At 44.6% G+C, this 27,968-nt stretch overlaps 1 protein-coding gene across 2 annotated transcripts; it reads left to right on the forward strand.

Moving 5' to 3' along the window:
* The first annotated feature begins 145 nt into the window (after positions 1–145).
* braf (B-Raf proto-oncogene, serine/threonine kinase) lies at positions 146–27,968 on the forward strand. Of its 2 annotated transcripts, XM_034131364.1 has the most exons (20): positions 146–348; positions 2,688–2,789; positions 2,878–3,165; positions 3,888–3,991; positions 4,479–4,581; positions 4,688–4,836; positions 5,521–5,640; positions 5,727–5,886; positions 8,325–8,364; positions 11,140–11,259; positions 12,698–12,834; positions 12,913–13,030; positions 13,733–13,817; positions 14,774–14,950; positions 15,042–15,088; positions 15,648–15,766; positions 15,854–15,985; positions 16,142–16,276; positions 16,503–16,656; positions 23,823–27,968. In XM_034131364.1, the coding sequence occupies exons 1-20, from the start codon at positions 199–201 to the stop codon at positions 23,843–23,845; spliced, it is 2,463 nt and encodes an 820-aa protein (XP_033987255.1). In that variant the 5' UTR covers positions 146–198; the 3' UTR covers positions 23,846–27,968. The 2 variants fall into 2 exon arrangements, with proteins under 2 accessions (XP_033987255.1, XP_033987256.1); XM_034131365.1 differs by lacking the exon at positions 11,140–11,259.

Consider the following 27,968-nt stretch of genomic DNA (forward strand, 5'->3'; position numbering starts at 1 on the left):
TGACCATTGGTAAGAAATGATAAAATAATTTTGTGCCAAGTCAACTGTAGTAGTGTTGGGCTACCCATGCAGTCCAGAGGCTCGAAGTCCCGTCCTGTGCTCTGTCTCCCCCTCCTGTCTCTCTGTCTCCCCCTCCTGTCCTCAGCACCAGCCTGCGTTTCCCTCTATTATTTTCCACTCAGTTCCTCGCAGTTTAAAATGGCGGCGTTGAGCAGCGCCGAGTCCCCACCGCCCGTCTTTAACGGAGACTCCGCGGAGCCGGGCAGGGAGCCGGGCCTGGAGGAGCTGGGTGCCGGCCTGGCCTCCTCCTGTACGGAGGGGATCCCCGGAGGTCCGCAGGATGAGGAGGTAAGCGCTCCAGCGGCGGGGTAGCGGCTCTAAGCTGGGGAATGGGGCACGGGCTCCGAGCGGAGGTAATTGGATGTAAATCTTCAGGAAACACCGGCTGTAACATGGCTCGTGGGGGATGCAGTGCAGGGGGGAAAACGATGTGCGACATATGAACCACTAATTTGAGCACTATGCTTTCACAGCTTCCGAGAAAATGCGACATATTAATGTGAGCAGGAGGTTTCATTCGGCGGAGCCTGTGTTTTTTTCGGGCCTGCTTTATTCCACTCGCTCCTGGCTCCGTCTTCCAGGCTCACTGCAGCTGTAGCCTGGTGCGCCAACACAGCACACACACACACCGCTATTGACGCAATAAAGACACGCAATTACACTGCTACTAATGCCTTTTTATTGGATTCTAATGCGGCCAAAGTTTGCATCACAAATCCTCTGAGGTCCTTTACCTCAATGTGGTGGTGGTGATGATGGTGATAATGATGAGGATGATGATGATGGAGGGGGAGGAGGAGGAGGTGGTGGAGGAGGCTACCTCAAGTCGTGCTTGTGTTTTTTTTTCTAGGTGTAATTTAGCTACACATGCTACTTTTATTTATATTACAGGCTTTACAATCACCGCCCCCAGGTATACATACATACACACACACACACACGCACGCACGCACGCACGCACAGACGGAACCACCAGTCAGGCTGTGACCTCATCATTTGATACACAGTGACCATGTAGCCTAGCCTGATATCTGTCTCCAGTCAGCAGGTCAGAGGCCTCACTGATGGACCATGACCGACATCACATTAGCAGAATACTAACAGTCACATTTAGCATCATTTGCAAAAGTTTGTATATAATGATATCTTAAATAACGTAATGTCAGATGTCCTAAAATAAATAAAAACAGAAGGAAATGCAGTATCGAAACACAGTCAATCTGAATCTGTGAGCTTACTTATGTGGCCCCATTTTAACGGTCCTAAAAATCACATCAGCTGTAATTCGTTTAAATATGTCTGACTGTGGCATAGTCTAAACATTGAATACAAATGCTGCACATACACATTTAAATGGAACTCAAGTGATACTCCCCAAGCAAGCACATGCAAACACGCTGCACAAAACGCAACCAATAACCCAATTTTTCCTGCCTGGTAAATAGCTACATTTTCTTTAGCACCCCCAGTTTCTCAAACTTGTGTGATCTAACCTGAGGTAACTCTGATTACAGCATTATGTCATCATCAGGTTTTTTTCTTTCTCTGACTTAACAAAACCCCTACAGAGCCACAGTTTTGTTGACATACACATTGCATGGCTCTTTGACATAACCAAAACTGCCAAAACTTCTATTACACTGAATATTGAAAGCTATTTTCCTATAGTCCTCGAAACTAAACTCTAGGAAGTTCTGAACTTAACAATATATATATTTTCTTAATTAATAACAACAATTATTTAACAGGGCAGGAGCAGATCAGAAAAGATGACAATTTTTTTACTAGAATGTGACCAATTTACTAATCAGATTCCCTCTTTTATCTATTTAGTTTACAGTAAAACGTATCCTTTCAAACAACAGCAATTATTCAAGTTTCTCGCCAAAAGCTACTGCTTTCATGATGACTCTAAAGTGTCAGAAAGTCCCAAAAAATATGGCTTTCGAAAAATGGGTCTTATATTTACTTGTAATATATGGCTTTACGTCATTGTTCTTGCTCATATGGAAAGCATAAAAAACTAAAACCAGTTCATAGTTCTCTGATTACTTTGAATTGCATGCCTCTGACTTTTGATTCCCATATTTAGTAAAGTCTAGATAGCCAATCTGTTTTTCCAGCCATCAAATCAAACAAACAAACAGTGTCATGTATGAGATAAAACTGTCACGCTAACGGCTAACAGCTAACAGCTATCTGCGGAGCTACCTCAGCTTCCTCTCTTGTTTCATTTAGCAGGTCCTATTGTGGGTCATATTATAGAGTATGCTCTGGACCTGCTTTATGTAAAATGTGTCAAGAGATATGTTCTGTGTGCTAAATTAAAAAAACAATACATTGGGTAGATGGATCGGTCCATAAAGGATCTCACCGGTCATCAACGTGTACTTCCTGTTCACCTGTTGGACTCAAGTTGTGAAAGCTCTTATTGGTCCAGGTACAACGTCTAGTTTGCCATTGATTTCGGCCACGTCATTGCAATAATTTACTACTGTCCAATGTGACACAGTGACTATTTCAAATGATGTACAGAAGTGTCTGCTTTGGCATAAGGTCACACATAATTTGAACAGTTACTGAAGGATATGAATTTTCTAAACATTGTTTGGTCTCTTTCCTCACAGATCTGGAATATCAAACAGATGATAAAGTTGACACAAGAACACTTAGAGGCCCTTCTGGACAAGTTTGGGGGTGAACACAATCCTCCTTCCATATATCTCGAGGTAAGACGAGTTAATGAATGCAGTACATCTTGTAAGTGTCACTTCAGGTATGGAGGTTGTTCAATCTGTGGTGTGTGGTCTCTGTCAGGCCTATGAGGAGTACACCAGTAAACTGGACGCCCTACAGCAGAGGGAGCAGCAGCTGTTGGAGGCCATGGGCAACGGCACAGACTTATCCTGCTCTCCTGAACCCATGCCATCCCTTCTGGAGGTCACCATGGGAGGTTGTGGGGTCACAGGGGGGGCTCAGGCCTATCCCTCGGCCCCCAACACCTTGGCTGTCCTGCAGACCCCCTTCGACGCCAGCAGAGCAAACCCCCGCTCCCCCCAGAAGCCCATCGTCAGGGTCTTCCTGCCCAACAAACAGAGAACAGTGGTACGTCGGATTTCGTATGTGGATTTGAAAAATTAGTATTGTGCAAGATTATTTGAACCCAAAACAACATTTATTTTTAATTTGAATATAAGTTAGTGTTGGTTTAAATGGTCTTAATCTATCTTGAACAAAGACCTCTGAAAACAGAAAATTATATAGCTGATCCTTTTGTTCTTTTTTACATTATTTATTTTCTTTTTGGTGATGTAAAGACACAAATAGATGCTAATCCCCGTTTACCAAATGTATTCCTCTCTAACCATTTTTAAAGACATTCATGGCTAGCTTTGGCCGTGTGTGTCTCCTATACTGATGTCCTGTTGTGTTTAATACACAAATATGAATAAGAAAGTCATTTTGTACTGAGCACAGCCCAGGTGTTTTTGGGGGAATCATTTTATTATTGATGTTGTTCAGGCTAGAGAAATCAAAGTTAACATCTGTAAAGTATAGGTTCACTGGGTCAAGGAGTATATATGCTGGAGTTTTGGAGCTGAGTAGCCCTGCATATTCCAACATTAGTTTTATTGTCTAAGGTTTTTGTCTCTTTGCAGGTTTGTGATTAAGGCTAAATAAGTGAGATTTGGCAGGCTGCTACCAGTATAAATGGAAGAAGAAACATTTTCACGCCACCTTTGCAGTCAAAGTTTTAGACTTGGTGTGTTTGGCTCCTCCTTTGCTCTACCATGTCAATTCAGTGAGTTCTGTTGTGTTGTGTTCAGGTGCCGGCCCGCTGTGGGATGACTGTGAGAGACTCGCTGAAGAAAGCTCTGATGATGCGAGGCCTCATCCCAGAGTGCTGTGCGGTCTACAGGGTACAGGACGGGTAAGTGTGCAGCTAACTCATAATCTATTTAAAACTGTCACCCTGGAATGGTTGCCGTTTTCGATGACTACTCTATAAATTGGTCTTTCTAAATATAACATAATTTACTACTATATAAACGTTCTTGAATAGATTTGGATCATGTCCGTTATACTTCCTTTTCTTTTGGCCAGTGTCAGAAATATACCCAAAACATATAGACACAGCAGCAGCAGGCTTCAAAAGGCTTTTTTTGGAGATTGGTTGACAAAAAAGCAAACATGTACCATACCTTAACTTGCAGACAAACATATTTCCCCAGCAATTATTATATTTAGACTCTGATATCAATGGAAATAAGGAAATGTGTCTTGTGTTATAACTACAAGGGCTGCTGAGGTCAACCTGTCTTCTGCTAGAAACCGTCATGGTTATGTTTGCGTAAATTTCAATACGCTGCCGTGTGAGGTGCAGACCTTCCCCCTCATATCTCCACTTCCTGTTTCAGAGAGAACAAGCCCATTGGCTGGGACACAGACATCTCCTGGCTGACAGGAGAGGAGTTACATGTAGAAGTGTTGGAGAATGTGCCGCTCACCACACACAACTTTGTAAGTACTGTTGGAAAAAATGTCAGATCACGACTCCAATATTATCTACTGAATAATCTAATCCGTATTACTCTGTGCTGATTCTGATTCTGTGTTTGATTGACAGGTCAGGAAGACCTTCTTCACGCTGGCCTTCTGTGACTTCTGTAGAAAGCTGCTGTTCCAGGGTTTCCGCTGTCAGACCTGTGGCTATAAGTTCCACCAGCGGTGCAGCACTGAGGTCCCCCTCATGTGTGTCAACTACGACCAACTAGAGTAAGTCCCACACACGGGGGGGGTGGGCGGGCATGAGGCAGCAACCAGATTGAGATCAAACTTGATGGACAATGTAGTGCTTCAGGCCACTGTCGGCCCAAACATTTTGATTGTCTATATATTAGCTCAGGTTAAACAGGAAAATGACAGCATTTATAATGTGGTTTTCCAGCATTGCGATCCCTCAAAGCGCTTTACATATACAACTCAGCATTCACACACATTCATACAGAGACAGGGGCTGCCATACATGATGCCACCCGCTCAATGAAACTAACTCATTTTTTACCTAATTGATATCTCGACAAGGCAGACCATTGAATTTTCAAAATAAACCGCAAAAATGGCACAACATTTCACATTTATTCAGCGTCGCCAAACAATACTACGATCTTGTTATTAAGTGACAGGTCTGTCAGTATTAAGGAATTGTTAAAAATACCAAGTTTTTTCACTTCATTACATTACATGTCATTTGTTAGATGCTTTTATCCAAAGCGACTTACATACGTTCAGTACTGTGGACAATCCCCACAGGAGCAATTTGGGGTGAAGTGTCTTGCCCAGGGACACAATGACACTTCCTAAAAATATCTTCACTGCATGTAAAGACGCTGGCTTGTGATGGGTGTTTATCCAAAGACGTACAAAATAAAAGTCTCTCCCCTGATGTGTGTTCCGCAGCTTGTTGCTAGTGTCCAAGTTCTTCGAGCATCATCCGTTCACCCAGGAGGACGTCTGCTCCGAGGGCACCACCCCCGTGTCTGAGGCCTGTCCGTCACTTCCCCCATCTGACTCCACCGGGTGAGTCCTCCACCTCCACACCAGTCATTCTCCTGGTGCTACTGCATGTGCTACTGCAGCATTTCAACAACATTATTTTTTTCCAGGTCGATATGCCACTCCACTGTGTCCCCGTCCAAGTCCATACCCATCCCTCCCAGTTTACGGCCCAGCGAGGAGGACCACCGCAACCAGTTTGGCCAGCGGGACCGCTCGTCCTCAGCCCCCAACGTCCACATCAACACCATCGAGCCTGTCAACATCGACGTGAGTCTGCTCCCAATTCAACTCTTCTCAACCATTTACTATGAATTGAGCTAGCCAACTCAAAGCTGCACTTATACTATCTAGCCCCCAGCTTTCCATTATATTTTAGCAGCTGTTATTTCTGATACTTTTGGCAAGTGACTGCGTTCACACATATTCATCACAACAACAACAACAACAACCAGATAATCCTCAAAAAATCTCTTACTTGTGTCACCGGTTCTTTAAAGGTGATGCCAGTGAAAACAGAATATTTTCTTCTCCAAAGCAGCGTCTTTCCAAAAGCAGTCAATAAATAAAAATGTGGTTTATTGTGCAAAATGGGAAATGTAGTGAAAAGGAATCTAGCTTCGATACAACCGATGTTAATACCTAGGCCGTCTCCGATACCGAACTCCGGTGCTGATAAGGCTCCGGTGAACAGCCGTCCAATCTTTTTAGGACTTCAAAACCCCGCAGAATCTACACGCAAGATCAACGTAATCTGCTTAGGGGGGCGTTTACAACGTGGCCTCTAACACCACGCTGCCCGTCGTATCACTTATTTCAGGCACTAAAGCGTCGGTCTCCGACCGCCAGGATAACAAAACGGTGTGTATGGTGTAGTAGGTGTTGGTGGGCTGGTAGAACCCCAGATCAGTATCAAAACTGCCCCTGGAGGAGAATCCCTCTGTTAATGGGAGACTCCCTGGTAATTAGGGCAGCTTCAGAACCCACAGTCCCTCACACCACCCTCTCTTGATCCCCAAATATATCAATCAAAACAATGCAAATGTAATATCAAACACAGCCAGAGTCAAACATTAATGTCACAGCAGTGACATCACCAGCCAGAGTCAAATATTCAATATCACAGCAGTGATATTACCACATCAGCAGAGCATATGTCATATTTCAACATTCATCAAAACCACCTCAACCACAGTAACCAATGTGAAACTATAGTTTAACCTTAGCAGAGTTTCTATTCCCCTTGAACAATTTAAATCCAAATTATCAACTAATGTCAGCCTTTTCCAAGGAAGGGTGTTCTTACCTCACTCTAAAGGCCCTGACACACCAAGCAGTCACCAGAGAACTCGCCGACGCCGACTGTTGCGTCACCGTGTTCTCCTGCGTATTGGCCATGTGTCGCACTGGAACACACCGCAAAGACTTCAGCCGAGCACGTACGAACTGCGCATGCGTGAGTGGCAATAACTCTCCTTACCAGCAGGCGGCGGTAGTGTGTATTCGTCATTCAAAAGAGGCAACAACCGGAAGACAGAGAAGAACAACAGACTGATATAAACAAACAAATAGCGTGTGCGTTCCATTTTCATTCTCGTCCATCGAAAACATGTTTCGTGCAGTACTGGAGCTATCAGCCATTGGAGTGTTGCTTGTGGAAAACATTCTCAAGCAACCGTTTCGCTTCTCATGCACTGATTCGCTAGCTGAACAGCCAATCAGAGTGATTTCTTTGTCCGACTGCCTGTGGCCGACGCACGGCCGATTCAACATGATGAATCGGCCGTGCGTCGGCCATGAAAGGCCAAATAAGGCGTGTCACGGCCGACGGTGCGGGACACACCAAATTGAGTTTGGGCGACAGGGCACGCTTCGTCGTCCGACTAACGAAAACGGCCGATTTCGGCCTGGTGTGTCGGGGCCTTTAGACCAAGCAGATACCTTCAGAAACCACGAGAGAGTGACCAGGAGTTTGGGTCGAAGTGTACAAAGTACAAACCGGTTTTATTAAGGTTTTAACAAAAATTGAGGATTAAAAGAATCCTTAAAAAATAATAAAGACACCAAGTCAAAATACAATAGCAACAGGTTCACAAGTCAAATGTCAAAGCACGGTCTAAAAGAGCCCAAGCCCAGGCCCGGGGCCCAGGGCTTGAAAAAAGCCTCGTTCCTTCTTCTCCATCCTTCTTTATAGTCTTCTTCCTCCTCCCTCTCTGCATCCGGTGGTCTCCCCCTTTCTCTCTTTCAGTCAGAAGGAAGTCACAACTGTTCAACTTTTAATTATTGAACCATACATCCTTTCCATTCACAGCCAATTTAGCATATTTTGATCAATGGTAAGCTTAATAGAGGTAGGTGAGGTAAAGGTCAGGTATGACATGGCTTAAACAGCAGAACTGTCAACAGTAGCTTTTAGAAATTGATAGCCCTACTTTGTGTTGTGTCACACTCGTTTTAACACGAGCTAGATGGAAGTTCTTAAAGTAGAAGAATAAAAAAAACTTGTAATACATTTTGGCCCATTCAAATTGGGAATGTCCATGTGAAGTCGGTTTTAGATCAATTCACATTCAGTTTGAACACACATCTAGTACTTGCATTTATTCTGAAAACACACCTCAAGCTGCTACATTTCCTGTGATAATAGTTCAAGAGACAACAATGCAGTACAGTAAATGTTGTTATTCATTTTCCCTTCTTTTTTTCAGGACCTGATTCGAGATCAGTGCTTGCCAAGGTCGGATGGAGGTAAGGATCACAGTAGGAGACTTCTGTGCCTTTTTTCCCACCATCCCGCGTCTGCGTGCTCTTGGTCTTTTGTGTGTGTGTGTGTGTGTGTGTGTGTTTGCGCGTGTGTGAAGTTCAGACCCAATAATTTGTGTCTGTTCTGTTTTAGTTATCGGTCAGTGAGAGCGGTAGCTGGAGGGCACACATGTTTACTCAGATCTGTGGGTCAGGGTTTCAGCAGACCTCCTTATTATTTTTGTAGTCTTACTTTGAGCTCCTGATACAAGGGAGGAATTTACATAGCTGATAAATTGTTAAACTAAATGAAAGGTTCAGGGAAATAAATTGTTTATCTATAAATCAATAGCAGGTTGTATTCTTTGGGATGTAAAAATGATTGATATTTGTCGTTCAGAAACGGTACTTAAAAGTCCTTGAAAATAGTCTCTGCCTCGGTTGTATAATCCTCGAAATGTGGTATTCAATAATACAAAAGATCCTAGAAATGTTTCAATCTAAATATGAATCCACATTGAAATATCTATAATGGCATACAACTGTGGCACACAGATTTCATTTAACAATTTGTTTAAGTAAATGCAGTAGTCCAACTATCTAAGGTACTAACTAAGGTTATTATACATATCGTCACTTAGTACTAGAAGTCACTTAGTACCAGAAATATTTGAAGATATCCTTCTAACAGATAACTTGCAATTTGTTCATTAATGCACGTTACTGATTGTGTAAACAATGATTAGACAAGCAACATTTGACATCACCAGCCAACGCATTAGTTGTCTGCTAGATCAATCAGCATCTGAAATATTGTATCGCTTTTCATTGCAAAGCTGACTACATCTAACAACCATTTTAAACATGTTAGTTGGTGGGGGAAGCTACAAATGAGTTTTGAATGTTCAGTTTGTGTACGGATTAAACAAAAAAGATAAAAGGTGGAATTGAGTGATCTTAGAAGTCTGTTTCCTGAATTTAGACAGAGCCAGGCTAGCTGTTTCCCCTGCCTCCAGTCTTTATGCTAAGCTAGGCTAACCACATGTTCTCAACAACAACAACGCAGACATAAGATCCTTCTCATCTCACTTCAGGAAAGAAAACAAAAAGGACTATTTCCTGTTTCCAAAACGTTGACAATTAAGTGTTTTACATATATCTTTAAGTAAAATGTAGAAGTAGCCAGTCTTTATGTTAAGCTAGGCTATTCACATCCTGACTCAAGCTTTGTACTAAACAAACCTCAATAAGATTCTTGTCATCCTACCTCAGGAAAGAAAACAAATAGAAGCTTTATCCCAAACATTGACAAAACATTTTTGACATATATCTTAAAGTCAAATGTATCAGCTGTCGGTATTTAAGCCAAGCTAGGCTAACCACATCCTGACTCCAGCACTGAATCAAACACATAGGATTATTCTCATCTCACATTAAGGATAGCATACATGTACCATATTTACATGATGTATAAGATTGAAAGGAATTCAAGGAAGTAAAAAAGGCTCAAACATTTTTTATAATAATAAAAATAAGCTTTACACGGTTAAAGGTGGGGTAGGTAAGTTTGAGAAACCGGCTCGAGATACACTTTTTGTTATATTCCATGGAATGCTCTTAACATCCCGATAGCAATGAATATCTTAAGTGCTTTGACAAAAAATCCATAAAAAAAATGTCATCTGTGGAAGCCGTAGTACTGTAAAAAGCACGACCAATCATCTGAGCCGGCCCGGCTAAAATAACTGGATGGCCTACCTGCCTGTCAGCCTTCCATCTGTGCACAAACTTATCTCGTGCCCTCATTGGTCATGTGCGCGTTCATGTGTGTTGGAGGAGGGGCTCTGTAAGGAAGTGGCAGATTTTCTCCGGTTGTGTATTTTCAAATTCTAGCGCACTTGAGCCGGTTTCTCCAAAATTACCTACCCCACCTTTAACCCACTAAGCAAAATTAAGAAAGGCATGGAGAAAAAAATGAATAAATAGAATAAAAATAATTACAAAATGTAATTATTAAATAAATAAAACAATATTTAAATATATATTAAAAAAAATATTATAAAAATAATAGTCTAAGTAAAAGTATAGTGTGGTGTGAGGACGTTCCATCCCTTAGATCAGGGGTGTCAAACTCAAATACACAGTGGGCCAACATTTAAAAATGGGTACTAGTCGAGGGCCGGACTGGTTCAATGTTTATTGCAAAACTTATTGAAATGAACTTATTGCAGATATTAAACCTGGAACTAACAAAGCTTAAATGATTGCCTATAAAAACAACATTAAATAATCAGTTGCATTCATTTCTTATGGCTCTATCTGCAGCTTTTCCGGAGTCATTTCTTATGATTACATTTTTCCACAGGCCAACAACAGCTTCAAAAAAACAATTTCCCTCAAAGAAAAAAACAAACATGCCCTGTTGTTGCAAGAAAAAAAGTGCAGAAGGAAACATCCATTGAAACTCAGTTTGCTGCTCTGTGATGCTAGCTCATCCCAGATACTTGGCATCTCATCTTGGGTGCAAGTTCATCAATGTTTGGGGTCAGGCTCTGAGCGGAGGAAATCCTCAGGATTGAGTGAAGGTGTGCGTGCAATATACCGGCGAAATTAGAAATTATCCTGCGGGCCGAACTTAAATCCACCAAGGGCCTGATTTGGCCCCCGGGCCTTGAGTTTGACACATGTGCCTTAGATGTAACCATGGTTAGTTGTTAGTGAGAGGTGAGAGGGGCAGGGTAAGTAGCAGTGATGGTCTGTCTGTTTCTCTTTGCCCTGCAGCCCCCCCGACCTACCCCGCCCGCTGCTTGAGGAAGCACCGAACACGGACCTCAAGCCCCCTCCTATACTCCTACCCCAATGACATAGTGTTTGATTTTGAGCCCGAGCCTGTTTTCCGAGGTAGTTAGGCCTCTGTGTGTTACCGTGTCCTCCACCCTCCTCCGCCCCCCATACCCCTACCTTCCAACTCCCTACACACCAACCCCATCCACTGTTTGTGCCCCGCCTCTATCTCTCTTTTCCCCCTTTATGTCCTCTCTCTACACACCTGACAGGTTACACAGATATCTCACAGCCACTCTGATCACACACTCTTTAGTGGATGGTGGCTTCACTGGTGAAATGCTCCCTTGATCAAGTCATGTTAATCGAATAATCAATCACTAATTATTTAGCTCTGTTTAATGACAGCACACTAGTACAAATTCATGCTTCATTCAAAATGCATCAAAATAGTCTTTGATAATCAGTTATTTAAAGGGTAAGTTAACCTAAAATAATATTCCTATGCTTATCTCAAGTGAATCTACATTCTGCTGAAGACATAGTTTTAATGAAAACTCCTGACAGTGTCCATTTTACTAAATAATGGTGTCATCCTAAAATGGGGCTCTATTTCTTACATCGTTCTTTTGCTGTTAAAGTAGCTGGAGACTGCAGAAAAGTCACAGATGGTGTCTAACTTTCATGGGCGTGAATTCTTGAAACAATTTCATATTGCACAAAATAATTTAAATTACATGGCTTAAACATTATTTAAGGCAACAAGCCTTAATTAACTCTTGACTAGCTCAAAGTTAGCTTTACCATGAGCTATCATTCTTATTACTTTACAGTACATTACATGCATGTACCTATCATTTATTTGACAGCTGTTCATACCTGTACATTTTCTATGTAGGCTGTTGTACTTGAATGAACTTACTATTGTTTTTAGTAGATACTAAAATCAAGTTGGGATCAAGTTAAATTAATTCTGCTTTTTGGTTGTTCTCGATCTCAACAAATCAGTGTCGGTCAACTACAGCTTAGTACATTTTCGTCCAACAATTGACAAGTAGCCAGCTAAATTAATGAATAGAGGTGAAAACGTCCTTTCTCTAAATGATCAAATGTTGCATTAATACTGAGATTAGAACTGAGCATATCATTTGAAATAAATGATAATCATTTGTTTGTGTTCTATGCTAACTGAGGCCTTTTGGTCTTATTGTAAATAGTTTATCATTTGTGTTTGAACATTTAATTTAAAATACAGTTTAAAATCGGGCTCCTCTTTAATCAAAATCATAAAATCCTGTGCTTTGCAAAACCATTAACTGCCATTCAACCAAGCACCCCCCAACGTCTCCTCTGCATGTGTCCACACACACACACACACATCCCCACACACACACACACACACACACACACACACACACACACACACACACACAGAGATACAGAAGCCTCAATCCCCACTTGCCCTTGCTCTGTTCCTTTATCCTCCCTTTTAACCGACCCACCTTACCTCTGTTCTTTTATTTTTCCCTTCTTCTTCTCCCCGATCCCCCTCCAGGCTCCACCGCAGGGCTGTCGGCCACGCCCCCCGCCTCTTTACCCGGCTCTCTGACCAATGTCAAGATTGCACAGAAGTCGCCGTGCCAACAGAGGGAGCGCAAGTCGTCGTCGTCGTCCGAGGACCGCAATAAAATGGTGAGGAGCTGTGGAGGATAGTGAGGGTTTAATACCGTTGGTTGTGTGTGTGTGCTGACTGAGTGCCCTGTGGAACAGAAAACTCTGGGGAGGAGGGACTCCAGCGACGACTGGGAGATCCCCGAGGGTCAGATCACTCTGGGGCAGAGGATAGGCTCCGGCTCCTTTGGAACCGTCTACAAGGGAAAGTGGCATGGTAAGACCAAAGCTATATACTCTCTTAAATCAGTAGCATTGAATCACACACGTCTTCTAGTCATCAACTCACTCTGTTGTAATAAGAAAAGAAAAAAATCTACATTACCATTATAAAACAAATGTAGTTTATTATTAGTCAATCAAACATACACCGTCAAGTACTCACTAAAAGTTGTCTGTTGTTTCTTCCTTTTATTATTATTATTATTATTATTATTATTTACGTTTGCAGAAAACATACTAACTGAGCTTTGGAAAATATAAACTATACTATATGTGAGTTATGTCTTCAGGGTTAGAAAATAATAAGAAATACATTTTTGGTTTGAGTCTAAATGGATTTTGGTTGACAAATGTTGATTTAAATCCTTTAGAATTGATAAAAATAGCATGTTTAATGCAACACTTTGTCACTAGCTTTTACTGGTCTGAATATAAGACCAACGTTTATTTTTTTCCACAACTGTACCAGTATGAAATGCGTGTAAAAAAAAATGATGATTCCCATGAAGCCTTTTAAAACGTGACTAGGTTTTTTATTAATTGGAGGTTTAAATATGTGTAAAAATACATTTTAAAGTGGTTTTACATTTTTAGTAGGTCCAGGCAGTCAGTAACAACTTCTAACATTGTAGTGTTTGTTAAACATCTTTTTAAACAACTTATTGTTTGGACTGCCGTTTTCCCTGTCTCCTCTCAGGTGACGTGGCAGTGAAGATGTTGAACGTCACCGCACCCACACCACAACAGCTTCAGGCCTTCAAGAATGAAGTGGGAGTCCTGAGGTAACTTCTGCCCCCGACCCTCAGTATATCCGTTTACTTTAGGGGACACATAAAGTTTATTTTACCTTCTCAAAGACAAGAGGCATATCGTCCGAGGCAGGTTGCGCCAAACATTGCTAAGCGACCCTTAAAGTCTAAGCGCACCATCTTCTTCCAGGCGTAGTTTTAAAAAAAGTTGTATTAAAATGTTGACAGCAGTGTTTGTGGCTCTGCTTTGTTCTGCTCTGTGTGGTTGACACGAGATCACAGGACATTAAAGGTGGGGTAGGTAATTCACTTCAGAAACACTTTTTGTTATATTCCATGGAATGCTCCCGATAGTAATGAATACATTAAATGCTTTGACAATACATATATACAAATATTTCATCTGTGGAAGCCGTCGCGCTGTAAAAAGTAAGTCCAATTATCTGCCCCGGCCCTCGGCAGATAATTGGATGGCTTACCTGCCTGTCAGCCTTCCATCTCGTGCACAAACTTATCTCGTGCCCTCATTGGTCATGTTCGTGTGTGTTGGAGGAGGGGCTCTGTAAGGAAGTCTGAAGGAAGGGGCAGATTATAAAAAAAATGTCTTTCAAATTCTAGCTTACTCAAGCTGGTTTCTCCATTCTTACCTACCCTACCTTTAAGGATAACAGCAGAGGTGCTTATAAAATGAATATAGATGAAAATATCTGGCTAACAATACACCCGCACAAAAAAGAAATCAACTTTTTGCAGAGGACTGATCTTTACGGTAGTTATGATATTTGTCGGCTTTGATTGGTTGTTCCTCATCACATGGGGACCCCAAAAGTGGAACTACTTTAGAGTGTGCTTGAATCGCGCCATATGTGCAGCCTTTTATACTGTTCTTTAATTTAATATTACATTACGTATTTTATCACCCTAAAGGATAAAGATATTAGAAAGTGCAGCGGTTCTGTATTTTCACCCACTTCGTGTGTTTGCTCCAGGAAAACACGTCATGTGAACATCCTGCTGTTCATGGGCTACACCACCAAGCCTCAGCTGGCCATCGTGGCCCAGTGGTGCGAAGGCTCCAGTCTGTACCACCACCTGCACATCATCGAGACCAAGTTCGAGATGATCAAGCTGATCGACATCGCCCGGCAGACCGCTCAGGGCATGGAGTGAGTTCCCCTCGAAGAAAATACCAAAGCATTCAGATTGAACCATGTGTGTAGTCGCTCTAATAACCCTTTTTCCCCTTTTTCTCCTCAGTTACCTGCACGCCAAATCAATCATCCACAGAGATCTGAAGAGCAACAGTATCCTTTCCCTCATTTGTCTTCAGGCAGAGGTCTGTCTGTCCAAATAAAAAAAACAAATGGAGGTTATAAGTTGGGTTTTGGACAAGGAGTGATACAAACATTTTACGCCAGGTGATCTAAAACTCCAGTCCTCCCAAGAATTTCAGTCAGGGAAGAGCATTGGGGCTGCCAGAAAAATCTAAAAGTCTAACTTGTCGAGAAACGCAGCTCAGCGGTGGCCAATCATATCGAGCGATAAGACCAGGAGAACACCGTATGGGAACAGTTCATAGAAATAGCATTGTAGCATTCCACTGTAAGGTTTTGGACATCTGGTTTGGATTCTGGATTGCATTTCTACTCATGCTACAAGAGCAAATGTTTGTAGAATAAAAGACCAAAAAACAAGGGAGTGTAACGGTATATTTCTCATATAGTCACTGCACTCTGCTGCCGAACAACTTGTGCTAATCACCACATTGAATTTTTGGGGACTTTGGCATTTCAAGGAAGTCTTACACTTTCAAGAGCTTAAAGTAGAAGAAGGGTGTGTGTCCTTAACCTCCTCTCCTCCCAGATATTTTCCTCCACGAGGATCTGACGGTGAAGATTGGGGACTTTGGTCTGGCTACAGTCAAGTCCCGTTGGAGTGGCTCCCACCAGTTTGAACAGCTGTCCGGCTCCATTCTGTGGATGGTCAGTGTCCGAACTCTACCATCGACCCTTGACTAAGTTTTAACTGTTGGATCTTTTGTTATAAAACCAACCTGTGCTCTCTCTCAGGCTCCAGAGGTGATCCGGCTGCAGGACAAGAATCCCTACAGCTTCCAGTCGGACGTTTACGCTTTCGGCGTTGTGCTGTACGAGCTCATGTCCGGAGCACTGCCCTATTCCAACATCAACAACAGAGACCAGGTCCGAGGACATTTCACACAGACACTAACACATTTGTACAGTTTATATATTTTAGTCAGAATGCAACTTAGTAACTCCCTGCTTACATTACTACCAACACCCCAGTTTACAATTCAAATAAAATATTATAATGACTGATATCTTCTCTTCCTGTAGATCATATTCATGGTGGGTCGAGGTTACCTGTCCCCTGACCTCAGCAAGGTGCGCAGCAACTGTCCAAAAGCCATGAAGAGACTGATGGCTGACTGCCTGAAGAAGAAGAGAGAGGAGCGACCTCTCTTCCCTCAGGTGGGACACGAATAACTGCTTCTATGTTTCATTAGGTTCATTTGCTAGATTACGGTCATTTTGTGCTGAAAATGTTTAAAACTGATTTTGATTTACATTATAGTCTTTACCAGCAGATGGCCTCAGAGGTCCACAAGAGGATAAGAGCAGCGTGCTCCGAACACATCACTCTTAAACGTTAGTGGTTCAGTAGTACTGACGGTCTCTTAAATGTGTGTTCTTTCAGACCTTGGCGTCCATCGAGCTGCTCGCACGTTCATTACCCAAAATCCACCGCAGCGCCTCAGAGCCTTCGCTAAACCGGGCCGGCTTCCAGACGGAGGACTTCAGCTTGTACGCCTGCGCCTCCCCCAAAACCCCCATCCAGGCCGTCGGCTATGGTGAGCTCACACACACTCGCACACCAGCTTCAGTGATTCAGTGCATTCACTTGTACTCTAAAGTCTAAACCACTGAATAACTGGGATTAGTCTGATGTATGGGTAAATGGATTACTTATCGTTAAGTTGATTTAGAACTAAACTACTTAAATGTAGGAAGACTTTTCTGAATCAATTGTAAATGTTATCAGATTTGACTCTTATTTAAAGGGGACCTATCATGCAAAATGCACTTTTATACATGAATATGTATCCCCGGTGTTCCATGGAACTCGACAAGTGTCAGAAAACACAACCCTCTCTATTTTCCTCCATACCCAAATCTCTAAAAAAGGGGCTGCAACGGATCTGATAAAAACTGATCCAGATTTGAACACTGTCCTGACGTCAGGACAGTGGCGCTACGGCTATTGGGCCAACTCCACCAATCAGGAGGAGACGGCCATTGCCGTTCGAAAGCGCTGGAGACGCTGTAGTACATATGCCAGGCCTGTAGGTGGTGCTGTTCTCACTGAATCTGCCCTTGCTAAAACAGAGCTAGAAATTGTCAAATTGAGCAAAATGAGGCATGGCTAAAATGCATGATCTGTTTGGTATTTTGAAAAAGAAAAAGTATGGTCCTACACTATATTATTCAAATATAGCATGATAGGTCCACTTTAAAGAAAAGAGTCCAGCAATAAATCCTAGCTTCTCGAAGCAGATATTTGTGGTGTAAATATTTGCATATTTTTTATAGTTAAAACGTTTTTCCTCATGTTTTCCTTTCCCATCAATGTCAATGTTGGTTTTATTTTTCTCCTAGTAATTTGTATCTAATAAATGAATAGCACTTGCTTCTGCTTTGCCATTTATTTAACTCTTTGAGCTACAGGAAGAGAAACTCAGATTCAAAGTACATCACAAACCTCAGGGTTATGTCCTTTAAGCTGCTGTAAGGCTTTAAATGTAAAACAAGAAGCTTCTAAATATAAAGTAAAGAGTTGAAGTGATTGTGGTCCAAATGCAATAACCGAAACAGAGGAGATAAAACGATAGTTACGGCTGTAACTACGGTTCTATGAGTCCCGGATGACCGCCAGAGGCGGTGCTTTTAGCACTGGATATGTCCATCGTGCGCATGCGCAGTACGAGTACCAATATCAACAAAGTCACCTGTGACCCACGTGACACCGGCTATATCAGCCGGTGTCATCAGAGGATCTGTTCCCAGAATCTTCTCGCGAGCACACAAGAGTTCTGAGTGACAGGAAACTCTGGCGGTCATCCGGGACTCATAGAACCGTAGTTACAGCCGTAACTATCGTTCTATTTCGTCCCTACTGACCGCCAGAGGCGGTGCTTTTAGCACTGGATGACTTATACCAACCATGTCATGAAGAATCCAAGCCCTGGCTCACTACTGGAAGCAGCGGAGCTCGGCAAAAGGACCACGCCCAAAGAATGGGGAGTGGCGACATTAACCCGATAACTGGAGAATGTGCCAGAAGACGCCCGCGACGCCGCGGCGCAGATGGTCTCCAGGGGCGCCCCTCTCGGGGCAGCCCAAGATGTTGAGATGCTCCTTGCAGTGGTATCTCAGCCCAGATGGCAGGGGGCGGCCACTGGCCCCGTAGGTATGTGAGATGGTATCGACGACCCAGTGGGGCAGCCACTGGTAGAGGGCACACCTCCTTTAGTGCCGCTATGGCAAAAACAAGAGTTGCTCCGACTGCCGTATACAGGCAGTAGCCTCGATATTCGCCCTTTGGGCACCCACAGGGCACAGCAACTTCGACGTGCCGTTCTCCCGAATGTCAAAGCGTGCCAGCTGGGCAGGCTGATTGAAGTGGGTTTGTGGAAGCACCCTGGGCAGGAATGCCAAGGGCAACACCTGAGAGTCCCACCTCGGGCATGTATCGTTTATGGAGATGACATGTAACTCCCCGACTTGCCTCCCTGAGGCCATGGCAAGCAGAAATGCTGCCTTCGTGGGCAGCCACCAAAGCCAGGGGCTCGAAGGGAGGAGATGATAGGGCATCCGGCAGCAGGGGCAGGTCCCAAGCCGGAGCCCTCGGGGTGCTAGGGGGACGCTGCCGTAAAGCCCCTCTTCAGGAAGAGGGACACCGACCTGAGGCACCCCGCCGTGGCGCCGTCGACCCGAACATGTCGGGCAGAAATAGCAGCCACATAAATTCAGAGTGGAGTGAGAACGTCCACTCTCTAGAAGGGACTGCCGTCTGGGCAACAGTGTACCTGCTGTCCCAAGGAACATGCATATTCTTGCCCCTCAGTTGGGGTAGAAAGTACGTGAGTGCAAGCTGCACAGCCCGAAGCTCTAGTACGTTGACATGGCGTGCACACTCCTGGGCAGACCACTGACCCTGAGCGGTCCTGCCCTGCCGCACTGCACCCCACCCTAAGAGACATGCACCTATGGTGACGGTCTCCTGGCGGGATGGGATGGCGCCCATGGGCACGCCAATCAGGAGATAGACCCTGCCCCTCCAGCGTGACAGAGAGTGGAGACAACGCTGCAACGCTCTGACTTTCCTGTGCCTGTGCCACTTGGCATCCAAGAGAAGGCTGATCAGCCACATCTGCATGGGGCACAACGACAGCGGGCCTAAGGGCCCAACGGCTGAGGCAGCCGTCAGTCTGCCCAAGGGCCGGAGGAACTGAATATCAGGCACCCTCTTGCCCGGCCCGCGAGGAAGTAGGCATCCCTAAAGTCCACGGTTGCGAACCACTCCCCCTGTGCATGTGCTGCGGTCAGCATATGGAATGGCAGCACCTCCAGGAATCTGTCGATTCCTCTGAGGTCCAAGAGCAGGTGAAATCCGCCGACTTTCTTGGCCACGAGAAAGTACGCAGAGTAGAACCCCCTGGGCTAAGCAGAGGGGCTACTGGCTCGATTGCCTGACGACTGTCATTTTGGCCCGGCCGAAGGCTAGGGGCCGGAACTGCGGTTCGTACCCCTGGGTTAAGGTGAAAACCACCCAATGGCCGGAAGTACAGACAGCCCAGTAGCTGAGCTGCTGCTGGGGGGAGGCCGGTAAGGCTCTGAAGCACGAGGCCGCCTAGAAGGCCGGCAGCCGGGGGCACAACGGATGAGTGGGCCGCTGGGACCTATGCAGACCACCACTGTAAGCTGGTGGCTGAGTGCGGCTGCTAGAGGGGCCCCTGGGCCTGCTGGGAGTGGGCACAGGCCTATAAAGACCCGAGAGCTGCTGCCTGGTCTGCCTAGCTTGGGCAGCACGCTCCAATGCCTACAGGGCAGCTGCCCCAAACAGCTCCCCTGACTCGACTGGCACACTACGGAGGACATGTCTCCGACAGTGGTGACTAAGCAGGCCAAACCTGGCGATGAGTCTGCACCAAAAGGACATGACTCGTCCTAATTCCCTAGCATTAGGGCAAAGGCTTGCAGTGATGCATCACTGAGGCCCAGCAAAGAAGGCTCAGCCGGAGCCTGCTGCAGAGAGGTAGAGACAGCCAGTATCAGATGGAAGAGGGAGTTCCCGTACCGCTGTGTCGTAGGCCTTACAGAGCAGCTCGTTTGTGACCCTGCACTGAGGCCAAGGGCGCCTGGCATCCGGGGCCAGAATCGGGGAGGCGATGGCAGGCTCAATGGATGGCAAGCGACCCAGCCCCACCCTCGCCGGATCTTGCATGGCAGCAGAGTGGGAGAGGGCCCTGGTGTGTCTCTAGTATGCATGGAGCTCCCTCAGGTACTCTAAAGGAGGAACAGTGGGAATGAAAGGGGGCAGGGTTATGCCTGAAGAAGGCGCTAGCCTGGGTCGGCCTGCGGAACCTGAAGCTGCAAGCGTACCAGGGCCGCACGAATAATGGCCGCCATGGAGCCGTCCTCCGTGCACTGCAAAGAGCTCTGAGCAGAGGAGTGGGGAGCCTCTTCGGGGGTGAGCGGGGCCCCGCCCCCCCCTTTTCAAGAAGAGGTTCAGCCGGAGCCGCTAGCGACATAGCATCCTCAAGCAGAGGTGTGGCAACCGAAGGCGGGCCAGGCGGCAAGCTAGTAGCCCCCACACCGGCCCCTGGCTGAAGGGCCAACAGGAGCGGCTTTGTCTGCTCCATGATGGCAGCTAACCGATCCACCTTAGGGGACAGCCCACATGAATGAGCCATTCTGTGGGTAGCCAGATGCAGCGTAGCCGGGAGCGGGTGCGGGAACACAGCCTGCACCAGCTACCTGTTTAACGGAAAGAGTAGAGCGGTGCTGCTACTCGCCGAACAGAAAGAGGGATGTAATTACACCCACGTTACCGGCAGAGGGCGAGAGCGCTGCCTTCGCCTAGCTGGATTAATAAACAAGGCAGTCTAGCGTCTACCAGGAGCGGGGGCGAGAACACTGCCTTCACTGGTTAAGTTCGAGACGAATGCCAGATGCAGCGTAACCGGGAGCGGGTGCGGGAACACCGCCTTCACCAGCTACCTGCTGAACCGAAAGAGTAGAGCAATGCTCCTACTCGCCGAATACAAAGAGGGATGTAACTACACCCACGTTACCAGCAGAGGGAGCGGGAGCGAGAGCACTGCCTTCACCTAGCTGGATTAACGAACAAGGCAGTTTTAGCGTCTACCAGGAGCGGGGGCGAGAGCACTGCCTTCACTGGTTAAGTTTGAGACGAATGCCAGATGCAGCGTAACCGGGAGCGGGGTGCGAGAACACAGCCTTCACCAGTTACCTGCTGAACGGAAAGAGTAGAGCCATGCTCCTACTCGCCGAACACGAGAGGGGTGTAATGTCCTACACCCACGTTACTAGCAGAGGGAGCGGGGAGCGAGAGCACTGCCTTCACCTAGCTGAGTAAATGAAAGTGCAAGGCTACTAGCAGAGGGAGCGGGGAGCGAGAGCACTGCCTTCACCTAGCCGAGTAAACGAAGCACGGAGCTACCAGCAGAGGGAGCGGGAGCGAGAGCACTGCCTTCACCTAGCTGGATTAAATAAAGAAGTTCAACAGGACAGCTTAGCCGGGCGGCTGCTGCTAGAATCAAGTACACGTCTACCAGGAGCGGGGGCGAGAACACTGCCTTCACTGGTTGAGTCAGAGACAAATGCCAGATGTAGCGTAACCAGGAGCGGGTGCGGTAACACAGCCTTCACCGGCTACCTGCTGAACGGAAAGAGTAGAGCACTGCTCCTACTCGCCGAACACAGAGGGGGATGTGAATGACCTACACCCACGCTACTAGCAGAGGGAGCGGGAGCGAGAGCACTGCCTACACCTGGCTAGATTAAACGAAGAAGCTTAACAGGGCAGCTTAGCCAGGCAGCTGCTGCTAAGAATCAAGCAGCACGCCGAACACGCCAGATGTTAGCCAAGTGGCCGCTGCTAATAGCCAGAGTGATACGTTACAGGGCAACGTTACCGGGAGCGGGAGCGAGAGCACTGCCTTCACCAGCTGAGTTAAATAATGAAGCTAAACGGTCCATGCAAGGTGTTAGTCAAGCGGCTGCTGCTAACAATCAAGCGAAATCAAGTCAAAAAACACAATGTTTAAGACCAGATAACTAGCTTCCAAAGAAGAGAACAGCACAGAGCTGTAGTTACAGTAGTAACCATGGCCAGCCTACACGGCCTAGAACCGTAGTTACAGTAGTAACTATGGACAGTACTTGCACGGCTTAGAACCGTAGTTACAGTAGTAACTATGGCCAGTACTTACACGGCTTAGACCCGTAGTTACAGTAGTAACTATGGCCAGTATTTACACGGCGTAGAACCGTAGTTACAGTAGTAACCATGGCCAGTACCTACGCGGCTTAGAACCGTAGTTACAGTAGTAACTATGGCCAGTACTTACGCGGCTTAGAACCGTAGTTACAGTAGTAACTATGGCCAGTACTTACGCGGCTTAGAACCGTAGTTACAGTAGTAACTATGGCCAGTATTTACAAGGCGTAGACCCGTAGTTACAGTAGTAACTATGGCCAATACTTAAACGGCTTAGAACCGTAGCTACAGTAGTAACTATGGCAAAAGTAACCGTGGCCGGTGAATGGCAACACATGCGGAGCACACAGCACACACAGTGAAGATTGTTCTCCGCATCTACCCATCCTAGTGCTAGGAGACTAGCACTAGGAGTGGTAAATACAACAATATAGCGCTACTGCAGTCGCTGAGAATGAAGCTAATTAGCTTCTAAGGAATAGAACAGCCCGCAAGAACCATAGGCCATGGTTACAGCAGTAACCATGCCGTAGTTGCATGGCCTAGGACCGTAGTTACAGTAGTAACTCTGGCCAGAACTTACCTTACTCTCTGCACCTAACAAAAAACAGGCAAATTATGGCACTGTGGGCTTTCCATACATTTAAATGAGAGACGCAGCGAAAGCTGGGAACTCAAATGCTAAAGATAGCTCGGGCACAACGCCACAAGCAGAACTTTCGAAAGAGCATCATAAGGGCAACTTTATGGGAGAGGAGGCGAGAACACTGTCGTCACCAGAAAGTAGCCCGACAATAACAAGACAGCAATCAGGACAACTTAGCTGGGAGAGGGTGCGGGAACACAGCCATCACCACAAGTTGACACGAACCTGTTCGTCGAGGCTCTGCACGGCGCACCGCCGGCCACAGCTCCTGGAGGACGCGTTAACAACCCGTAGCTCCGACTATCAGTCGCGAAGCTCCCCGCGGCCAGCTGTATGCAGAGAAATCCCTCAGATCAAACGTTCAAACCTGAACGCTGTAGGCTGCAAGAATGCAGCCACGGTACTCTCGCGCAGCGAGAAGATGAAAGGAACAGATCCTCTGATGACACCGGCTGATATAGCCGGTGTCACGTGGGTCACAGGTGACTTTGTTGATATTGGTACTCGTACTGCGCATGCGCACGATGGACATATCCAGTGCTAAAAGCACCGCCTCTGGCGGTCAGTAGGGACGAAATAGAACTGTAGATTAACTTCTTGACACTTATTTATGCTTTGATCACAGCTTCTCTATCGTGTAGGCCCTTGAAACCAGAATCAATTTGAAAAGAGGTGCCTCAGCACAGGCAGTATGAGAAAAATAAAGACCTTTTTGAAAATTAAAGCATGTGAATATGTCACAGCAGAGGCACAAAAAACGAATATGAACCTGAAAATGAGCATAATAGGGTTGTTCTGCTGCTTTTGTAATGTTTCACTAATCTTCTCTTCTCTGTGTTACTTTTCAGGGGAGTTCTCGGCATTTAAGTAATTGCTGCAGATCCCATCAGTCCATCCCTCGTCACTTCTCAAAAAGTCTCGTGTCCATGCGGTGGAATCATTCATTACCGAAAAAAAACTGAAAAAATGTGTCTCAATGAATGTGCTTTTTTCTTCCTCTGTCAACCTGGAGAAGGCAAGCCTCACTGGAGTCCTTTTTTTTTTTTTTAAACAAAAAAGCTGTCCAGCAGGCAAACGGCCACAGCGACAGACGAAACTGAATTAGGGAAAAAAACAAAAATCACATGAAAAGAAAGGGAAAACACAAAGATGTGCGGTTCTGAGGAGAAGACGGCAGACTCCACAGATGCCTGCTGGAGGGGGAAAGATGAAGGGAACAGCAAGTGGTGACGGGAGGTAGGAGAAGTCGAGGCTTAGGGCGCCCCTCGTCCAATCATTTCCTGGACTGCTCTTTGAGTGCCGGCGGAAGAAGAGGCTTCCCGTCCGTCGGTGGAGATGTGTTGAGGCCAGGTCTTAAAACATCCCGAGACGAGCTGAAACTCAGCAGGCGAAGGAATCTGACTTGAAATATGGATTTATCTTTTAATTCTTTCACATTTTTATCTAGCAGAAATGCTGAGCTTTTTTTTTTTTTTTTTTTTGAAGGAATGGTAGCTATTTTAGAAATCCCTCCTGTCACGCAGCACAGGCTTTTCTTTATATTTGTGGGCAGACTAAATTCTGCAAAATACACATTTGAACAAATTCAACACCAGTTCATTTTCCTTCAAAGATTTCAAATTTGTAGATTTCTGGTAGACGGAAGTTGTTCTTCAGGAGGGAAAATGCTCATTTGTTTGTCCTGAAAGCTACAGCATTGTAACGTTAATTGGCCTTTTTAGGTGAGATTGAGCCACTGCTCCTTTTCAAAGGTTTTCACGTGAAAGCGACAGAAGTGGTTCTACCCGCAGATTTCCAAGAGAAAGCAAAGGAGGAAAAAAAAATACAGATGTGTTTGGTGAAAGCTACACAAGAGGGGTTTATATTATGTTGGACAAGCCTGGTCTGAGCTGAGCTAGTGCCCAGCGTTTACACTGTGTGTACAGTAAGTTGTTACACAGCATCTTTACAGCTACGCTTTTCCCTTTTTGCTTATCGTGTTTTTTTCCACAATTTTTTTTTTTTGTAAAACCAAGTGCATGTAGTGTCATTGTTTCTTTTTCATGTGGCTTTAATATTGCACTCAAATGTGGACCTTACTTGCTTTCTGCTGCTGACTAACCTGCTGAAAGGACTGGTGATCCTCTGGAGAGTCATGAAGAAAAATATGATTTGAATCACACCTTTTTACTTTCTCTACACACGTGCACCTGTACTCTTTCATTCCAGCGTGTGTTAAGGGTTGTAGGTGTTGTTACAGGTTATTTTTATTTTGTTATCGTCAATGTTTGCCTTTTTCTGTACAGGCAGGCCTGCAGATATTTACTTATTTATGTTTTATGGATTTATTTTCGCTTTATTTGAAGCTATCAGTCTTTCTTTTCGACGCTTGTTTTAGTCTTTGTGACTCGTGTACTTGCACTTTGTAGAGATGGATTGAAGCAAATGAGCGACTTGCCTTTTTTCGTTTTGATTTTGTTTTTATCGAAGAAAAAATTGTGACATACAGAGCTGATGACCCAAAACGAAACGTCCAATGCATGAGCCATCTGCAGGGGCTGACCTGTGAATTATTTTGCTTGAAAAGGCTCAGTTGTCATCTATGACTTTATATTAAAAGAAAAAGCCTCCGGCAGCCGAGTATGTCGCCATAGCTACAAGGAGACTGCTGCTCTGATAAATTGTGGAGGTAGAGCACACGGCTAGATCATCTATCCAAGCACTGGGGGACTTCTCATTCATCGAGGATATTTTTCATGCCATCCATCCACAGCCATGTTATTAACGGTTTTGTTGCCTCCCTTTTTATGGACATTTATTACATTTATTTACATTTATTGTCCCTTCTTTGTGCGTTCAGGAAAGAAAAAGGACTGCAGAGATTTAGCCTAGCATAGCACAAAGACTGGAAGCAGTAGGAAAGTGCTAGCCTTGACCCAGAACAATCTTATTCCCTCCAATGATTTTTACTGTGTAGCTCATTAAATAATTTAGAAGCATGTTGAAAATACAAACCACTAAGACATGTTTTATGGCATTTTAAACTAGGCCAGGTAGTGATTAACAAAATGTCAGCCACCTGTTTTTGTTCCACACTTCAAAAATTACTAAGAAAATTAGCTACCATCCAGTCAGTTTGTATTTTTAACATTCCGCCAATTAATAATTTGATGAGCAGCTTAGTGTTCTCAAACTTCTCAAACAAGTATCTCTGGACTGGATACGACCCGGGTTAAGACAGGAGACAAAAGCATGAATAGCCAAACACAAATCTGCGTTAAGCCTGATGATGCTGGTGAAAGGAAGTTAGTTAATTTAAAATGGCTATTGGATGGTCTTTGGTCCGACATGATGTCACTATGAAGATACTGGTGGTTGCAGAGCGTTAAGGGTTGGACAAAGGTTTGAAAGTAATATCCTAGGTTTATTCGACTTTAGTCTTATCAGAGTGGTGCAGTGACCACATTTTGCAGGCCGACTAAAAGGATCCCTTGACTATAATCAATGGGATTTTTCCATTGGATTGCGGAAAATTGAAGAAAATAGCTCTTTGGGGGATCTCCACATTCTCTCAATACTTTTAATTTTTTTTAAAGCGTTAAGTTACAACAGGCAGAAGTAAAAATAACCAATGTCAGGCTATAAAGGGACTACATGATGGTCATATGACTCCTGGTCAACACCGCTAAGCTAAAGGGAAACTGCTCGTTTGTCATGAGGATGTTTATTAGCCTCTTTAAGTCACCTTTTAGCAACTGCTGTTTTATGACACAAATAAGCTTTGGACATTCACCATTGGGGTTTATTGATGTATTTTATGTGCCAGAACAAAATGTATTAACCGCAGACCATATTTCAGGCATCAAACCAAAAACTCATTAAAAAAAAAAAACATTGACTTCGAGACGAGAGAAACCAGAAGTATTTAAATGTTAACTCATTTCCAGATTTGAAGACTCATTCCTGCACCACTCTTGTTTATAGTTTTGGTCATAATTGTGGTCAAGTTTATTGCTGAGATCTGGGAACACGGTAGAGATTTCACGAGTGTCCGATATGTTGATGGTTACGCTGGTTGACCTATACTTGACTCCTGCGTTGGGGTTTGACTGACATATAGAAGCAATGAAGGCAGTTTATTAAGTATTACATATCACCCAGTCATGTAACACCTCTGAAACGATGTAGAAACATGAGTTGAAATGTTACGGAAGTTTTCAGAAGATTTGAGCTTGTTTGGGTTGTGAGGGAGACTTTGAGTAGATATAATTAATACATTTGACTTAGTTTAGTTTCGAGCAAGCATTTCTAGGACTTCCTGTCAATGTCCATATAGTCTTACAGTTCATTCCTAACCTCAGAAATAGATGTTGACAATACAGGCTCAACTTTACTTGCTTGTTCTAGAGCGTTTGATCTTGGCAATTACCGTTTCCCAGGTCAAAAATGAACTGTCGGCCTCACACACGGCTTTTGTCCTCTTCAACAGGAAGTGTGCTGTATTTATTTTCCGTAGAGATCATTACTTTCTATGATAATATCACCACAGATGTGTCTGCTGAACCTTTATAGAATCAATAGGTGTACACACTGAGCTCCATCACTAAGGCTCTCCACATAATGCTCCGCCTCCTCATCCAAGACTTCCCGTTCTTGAATTTCGTCTTACTTCTTGAACATTCCCTCCCTCTTCTCCTTGCCTGCACCTTAAACCCATTGATTCCTTTCAATTGAGAACTATCATGAAAAGCTTAATGGTTTTTTTTCACCTGTAAATAGTTGTACAAAGGAAATACTGTCAGTTTGCTAGGAGGCATGGAGACTACCAATGTAACAAATTATAAAATGTTCAAAATAAAGACACGGAAACTAAGAGACATTTTGATAGGCAGACTTCTGAGAAAAAAACGGATGAGTGTAAAAATATTTAAGGCTGTATCATAAGAAGAAAGAGCTTAATGTATTTGTTGTGAATATGAAAAACTGATATATTAAAGAAGTGCATGAAAACTGTA

Source organism: Trematomus bernacchii, unplaced genomic scaffold (genome assembly GCF_902827165.1).
Source record: "Trematomus bernacchii unplaced genomic scaffold, fTreBer1.1, whole genome shotgun sequence".
Taxonomy (NCBI): domain Eukaryota; kingdom Metazoa; phylum Chordata; class Actinopteri; order Perciformes; family Nototheniidae; genus Trematomus; species Trematomus bernacchii.